The sequence below is a fragment of the Balaenoptera musculus genome, chromosome 10 (genome assembly GCF_009873245.2).
Source record: "Balaenoptera musculus isolate JJ_BM4_2016_0621 chromosome 10, mBalMus1.pri.v3, whole genome shotgun sequence".
NCBI classification, from domain to species: Eukaryota; Metazoa; Chordata; class Mammalia; order Artiodactyla; family Balaenopteridae; genus Balaenoptera; species Balaenoptera musculus.
The window spans coordinates 43,471,931-43,478,535 of record NC_045794.1 but is presented as its reverse complement, the minus strand read 5'-3'; the positions used below and the strand labels follow the sequence as shown (position 1 = coordinate 43,478,535).

Genomic DNA, 6,605 nt, shown 5'->3' with positions numbered 1-6,605 from the left:
CTGACCCCTTCCCTGCTCTCTGCCCATCCTCCACTCTTGCTCCCTCCTCTCAGCCTCTCCTAACCCCAATAACTGCAAGTTCTGAGAGCCTTGGTCCCACTGTCCCCACCCTCGCCTACTCCTGCAGGCAGACAGACCTAAGACCACGGAAGGAAAGTGGTGGGAGGGGACGCCTGAGTCACCTTTCCTCCAGATCTTCAGACGGAGGCCCAACGCCCCAGTCCCACGTCAGACTAGCCCCTCCCCAGCGCCTCAGCCTTCCCTGCCCCTACCCCCTGCCTGCAGCTGTGGGCTTCCTCTCTCCCTGGCTGGGTTCTTCCCTTCTCTCTGGGACCTGGCAGGGTCTGCTGGGGGTGTGTGGGAGGGAACCACGAACAAAACAGACAAGAGGACGTCCCAGGAGGACCTGCCAGAGACTCCTGGCGTTCTAAGCGGGGACTGTGTCCCAGGCAGTGCCCCCTCTTGCTCTCTGCCAGAGACAGGCTCAGTCTGGGGCTGGTGCCCGTGTCTTGCCCCCTAAAAGAAGGAGAGAGCTTGCTCCCTCAACAGAAGTCTTTTCTTTTTCATTCTGCGGTTCTGAAACCAGATCTTGACCTGCTGGTCACTAAGATTCAAGCGGTCTGAGAGTTCCCTCCGGCGCTGCCTTGTGATGAACTCGTTCACCAGAAACTCGCCCTCCAGCTCCGCCAGCTGCAACTTCGAATAGGGTTTGCGCTTCTTCCGTGAGCGGCTGTGGATCGGGTACCAGGGCGCGCCTGGGTGGAGACGAACCAGCAGGGTTGGCCAGGGGACCAAGAGGTGACAAGCCCAGTACCGTCGGTCCTTCCCCAGCCCCTTTCACCTCGGCCTAACAGCCGACCCCAGGCTCTTCCTCTCCTCTCTTAGGAAGACTCCCATCCCTACAACTCCTCTGCCTCCATCAATCTCTTTTTCCCCTTTCACTCTTTCTCCTTGCCTCCCCTACTTCTCACTGCAGTATCCCAGAACCTTCTAAATTCCTATCCTCTCACTTCTCCCCAAACCTCTTCTTCTCCAGGATATCCTGGCCCCTTCCTCTCACATCCTCCAGGATGGGGTCCTGATTAGTTAGAACAGACATGAGCGAGTGACAAGAGTCAACCACTGGTCTTTCTTAAAAAAAAAAAAAAGTAGGTAATGGGGGCCTGTGGGAAGGTGGAAAGAGAGGCCCTGGGAGGGCGGGGACCAGGCTCTGGGTCCCCACCCCCCCCCCCAGGCCTGGGGAAGTCTGTCAGAATCCCCTTTCTCCGGAGCTCCCTGCCCCCTCCAGCTGCAGGCTGAGGAAAAAGGGAATCTCTAGTTCTTTTGCGGGGATATTTACATGTTTATAGGGCTTTCCCCCCTCCAACTCCTTTTTTTAAAAGAAGCGCTTCCTCACCACACAGTCTGTCACCCCAGGAAGCCCTAGCTCAGTCCTACACTGCCCGCCCCCCGGGTCAGACGTCCCGTCCAGAGTAGCCTCGCGAATGGGCCGGGGTCCTTACCGCTGGCCGCGAGGCCGCCGCCGGGGTTTAAAGGCGATACCAAGCTGCCGGGGTCGCCCGCGCCGGCGCCCTTGTTGCCCTCGTTAAGCAGGGACGAACTGGAGTCGGATTCCAGCGACTGGCACGAGGGCGGGTCGTGCGGGGGTCCCGCGCCACCATCGCCACCGCCGCCGCCCGCCGCGTAGTCGTACTTGAAACCGAGCGTAGGCGGCCCCGACGGCTCCAGCTGCAGCAGCGCTGCCCCGGGCCCGACTCCTGGGCCGGGGTCGCGCCCGCGCTCCTCACGCTTCAGGCCCCCGCCGCCGCCCTCGGCGCACGGCTCGCGGTAATAACCCTTGCTGTCCTCCACGCGCGCCAGCTCGCACGTGCGGCCGAAGGGCGGGTTGAGCGACACCGGGCTGCCGAGATAGGGCTGCGGGTAGCCATTGCACGGCTCCGCCGACGGCCAGGGCAGCGAGCACACGTTGTCGCGGCGCGGGTAGGACAGCGAAGGCAGCCCGGGCAGCTGCGCCCCGGACGCGCGGAAGTTGGGGAAGTAGAAGGTGTCTCCCGTGTGGATGTTCACCAGCGGCCCCACAAACCCGGGATTCAGGAGATTATGCTCGCCCATTTCCGCGGGGCCCGACCGGCAGCTTCTACTTTATTGCTATCTGACATTAAACATAGTTAAACCTGCACCGGCCACCCATTGGCCGTCCAGCTCACGTGGGCGCCGCCGCCAGGGGGATGGGTGGGGACAGAGAATCCCCCCACCCCGCACCAACTCCAACTTCCCCCTTCCCCAATGGGGGGGGGGGGAGGGAACGAACCGCGGGGGCAGATTTATTCGCTGGCTTCTGGTTTTTAAAAAATCATATAAAACCTAACGCAGAGATCGAGGCAATCGCCCGACACGGGGCAAGAGGAAAAAAGCCACACCAAAAATACCCGCACATACACGCTTCTGCACCCTGCACCCCCCCCCCCAGATGTATTATCTTCTCACCAACAGCTGGCCGAGCACAGCCCGTCCCTCTTTAATTAGCTCCTTTATTAACTAAAACCGTTGGAATTTACAATATCTCCCCAATAAATTACTATTAGATATTGTGTCATATAAAGTTTACTGGCTGTTTAAGGAGACGGATGAGCCCTTTGGCTCGGGGTTTATTTACAGTAGAGGCGAAGTGGGGGTAAAGACAGGTTTCCCTGCCGCTGTCTCTCCCAGCCCTGCCGCTGCTGCGCTCCTTTTCCTCAGCTCTTTCTCCCCAGGAATTTAGGGAGACACTTGGGGTCCTCTCCTCCAGGAAGGGCTCAGGGAGGGTTACTAACGCTGAGTCTTCCCCATTCTCCAGCTGGGAGCCACCCAGCCACACACCTTCACTCACCGTCAGAGGATGGATGCAGAAGAGAGGCAGAAGCAGCAGAAAAAAGAAGCGCCCAGCTCCATGAGGACTTGCCTGCCTGCTCCTGAAAATCTGGGGGCTGAACTACTCTTCCCCATGACTTCTGTGGGTCAGGGGGGCTTCTGGGGGGGGTCTCTTGGAGACTTTGCAGCAAGGGGCTCTGGGCTCCCAGCAGGGCTTGGCTGGCCCAAGAGGCTACTGATTCCCACTGTGGAGGAGACACTCACACCCCAGAACCAGCCTAGCATACCACTGGGACCATCAGATAACAGTGCCCAGCCCAATAGGTGTGCTGGGAGTAAGGGAAAGAATGCCAGAGAATTATCTTGTTGGGGGGTTAAAATTATTTTTATGGTGCTAACCTCAGCAGCTCCTTCCGCAGAAGGCTGAGAACCCAACGCTGGCCACAGGCGAAATTAATCGACATCTGGAAACCACAATCCGATCTCAACCAAGTCCACAGACACAGCCAAACAGATTAAAATGAAAAAGGAAACAAACCCCTCAAAACTAGGTGTATTCTATTGGGGTCTAGTAGACAAAATACTCAGATTTCTATGTGATTACTTCAGGCTCCTAGCAAAAGTGTGGCTTTAAGTAATACCAGGTGAGATCAATAGTTCAGCAAAAGTCTAAATATGAGAGAACACCAGAAGATTTAGAGAAAATTAGAGAGACGTGAGTCTGAGAGAATATGGGAGAAAGAAACCCATGTGGGTGAAAGTTAAATATCTGAGAATGAGCGGAAGCTACAAAAGCAGACCGAAGCAGAAGATTCTCATCTCCCTCTTTTTCTCTCTTCTGCAGGACATGGCAGAGAGAAACGCAGATTCTTCGAATTCCACAGCTCCCCGGGCGATTTCATATCCCAAACCAAAGCTGGGACAGAAATGTGTCCGCGCGGGCGTCGCCCTGCCCGGCACAGCTCGCAGCTCAGCACCCGCCCCTCGCCCTGCTTCCCCTTCCCTGCCCTGGCCGGCCAAGGTCCCTCCCGCCCCCCCCAGGAGCCCGCCCCGCGCCGGGCCCACTTGCCAGAACCGAAGCCAAGCGGTGGGATGCCAGCCCCGCGCAGTCACCTTCGGTCAGAACCACGAGAGCCGGGGCGGCGCCGAGGAGCGGGCAGGAGACAGACAGCCTGAATTGGCCTTTTCGTGCCTAATTGATTAAGGGGCTGCGCGGCTGCACAGAGGAGCATCCTTCGGCTGCAAAATGCACGTCACAGCATCTCCAACATCTTATTTATGCCCTCTTTTCAAGATGCATTAATGAGCGCTACTGAATATTTAATTTAAAAAAATTTATTTGGGGGTTATTTTTGGTCATAAAGATAAACAGGGTGTGACTTTAATATCGTTGCTGTTTTCAATCAGAACATTGCGCCGGCGGCGAGGTCTCCAGGCCTCCAGGCCTCGCGCTCAGCCGCTATTGTTGGTGTGGGGGAGGCCGAGTTGAGCTTTGCGAGATAATCACTAGTACTTGTGCGGTGGAGGTTTCTCCCCATTCTCTTTTTCCCTCCCAGATGACTCCAATCTCCTAGAAGGGGGACGCCAGGAGGAAGGTCTTAGCCTCTTCGCATTCCTCGCCAGCTCGAAAATCTCAGGCCCGGAGCTGTGCTCGCTGCCCTCCCGGCCAGGCCGCTGAGCACGCAGAGCGGCGGCCGCAGGGCGGCAGATGCAATGCCGGGGAAATGAAGATGGAGTGAGGACTTCCTTCTTCCAGACACGCAGTTTCTCCCAGTCCGATTTGGCCCCATCAAAAAAGACCATTTCCCCCAGGTTTCGGACCCTGGGCACTGGCACACGCACAAACCCCTCTTCCTTTCCCCTCTTCCTTCCGTGCAGCCGACCTGATTCCTCTAGGGGAGAGCTGCCGAGGACCATCAGCAAAATTCACATCCCCAGTGCCCTGCTACTCGAGGCTCACTAGGAACCTAGGAGTTATCAGGACCCCGGCGAGGACCCAGGCAATCTAGGCGCCCAGCCTCCTCGTGCACCACCGCGGTTCTGTGTGCCTTTAAGGCTCCCCGCCGCACACGCAGCTGAGGCGCCCCTTTCTTAACCCTACTCGGACTAACAGGCTGCAGAGCTCCGCTCCCAGCCTGGGTCCCCGGGACCGGCGGGAGGCTCGGGTGCAAAGCTTCAGATCTAAATCCAGCCTCGGCGAGAGCTGCTCTCCAGGAGCCGACGGGGGACTTGGTGAGGAGAATGCTTAGGACTCGCAGCAGCCCAAGGCGCTGGGCAGCGGCTTCTAGCTGGGTTTAATCCGCTGGCACTTCGCAGCTCACATGAAAAACTGTAATGGCCTGGCAAGGCTCTGGACCCGCGGAGCGATCTCCGCGCCCACTCTTCCGCACATTCATCAAATTACGAGATTAGAAGAGGTGGACTGCCTGCTGGCCCCTGGACCACAGGTTCCTGCTGCAGCTGGCCTGGCTCAACCATGCCCCGCTCATTAACTCAGGGGTTAACTAAAACTGAAGGCCAGGATGTGGTCCAAGGCTTTCCTTGAAGACCCGCGGCAGCCCTCTTGCTTCCTCGCATCCACCAGCTGGATGCGTCGCCGCCTCTCCCGCACCGACTCTGTTTAAGCCTCTGTCCCTCCTGCATCTTCGCGGGCTCTACGCTGGTCCTCGAGTCCCCACCACCGCCGAGCCAGGTGAAAGGAGTTATTATAAAATCTACGCCGGCTCTGGTGGCAGGGGCAGAGCAGCTGCGGGAGGCTTAGGCCACCGCGGAGTGGCTGTGAGCCGCAGGGTTCGGGCTCCCCAGACAAACCGAGGTCGAAATTATACCGCGCGGTGCTGCCTTCTCCCGGATCAGTCGAGAGGACAAGGCGGCCCAGTTCAAGGTCACTGCCTAGTTTGCACAAAACGGTTCTGCCGCGTATGCACATGAGGCAGGGTCTGGGTCTCTGAAGGGAGGTGAGCAGGAGCTGGGCTGGGCGGGAGCGGGGAGATGAAAAGCGGCGGGTGGGGAAGGTCTGGGACCCAGCCCGATCCCTCGGCTCTCTATGTCGCCCCTTTAGGGCATTTTAGGCTTGGGGCAGGATTTTGTCGGGTTCAGCCAAGGCTGACGGGTGGAGGTAGGGGGCTCAGACTCCTCTCTCTTCGCTTCACCAGCTCATCCAGGGGTCCGAGCCCACCTGGCTCCCAGGCCCCCTTACGGGCGCCTAGGACTTAAGGAGAAAATTAGGAGGCCCCTTCCCCTGTGCTGCCTTCCAGGGCTCTGCAGCCTGGAGGAGCGGGGTGTGAGAGGGACCTTGGGTGAGGGGCCCAGTCAGGCTTTCAGGCTCACACAAGCAGCCTGGGGTCAGCAGCGTCCTAACCTCCTCCAAACATTCAGTGGCTGGCTCCACTTGGCCCCCTCCCACCACAAGATACCAGCCCGATTGCCACTCAGGAAATGTGGAAGGGATGGGGGTGGTCCCAGGCAGGAATATCTGGGAGACCATCCCTCCACCCCTCACCTGAGCATCCCTAAGTGAGCCATCTTCCCCCATTTTCACTGTCCTTTCGGCGCACTAATAGTTAAATAATTTCGGGGTTCTGACATTTTCCCCCTCGCCAGCAGAGGATCTCCTCCACCTAGTGAATTACTGAGTGTCAGGAAAGGTGTGGGGAGTTATTAAAAAAAAAAAAAAAAAGCACCTTCTCCACAAACGCCACACCTACAGTCACCAGCAAAGTATGGGGAGCCCAGGGCCTGGTCTCCGTGGACCT

The 6,605-nt window shown here is 58.1% G+C and overlaps 1 protein-coding gene across 1 annotated transcript; it reads right to left on the bottom strand.

Annotated features, from left to right (window-relative positions):
* Positions 1–516: 516 nt before the first annotated feature.
* Positions 517–2,112, bottom strand: HOXC12 (homeobox C12). The gene is made up of 2 exons (XM_036867315.1): positions 1,503–2,112; positions 517–755 (listed from the first exon to the last, which is right to left on the bottom strand). The coding sequence occupies exons 1-2, from the start codon at positions 2,110–2,112 to the stop codon at positions 517–519; spliced, it is 849 nt and encodes a 282-aa protein (XP_036723210.1).
* Between the last annotated feature and the right edge of the window lie 4,493 nt (positions 2,113–6,605).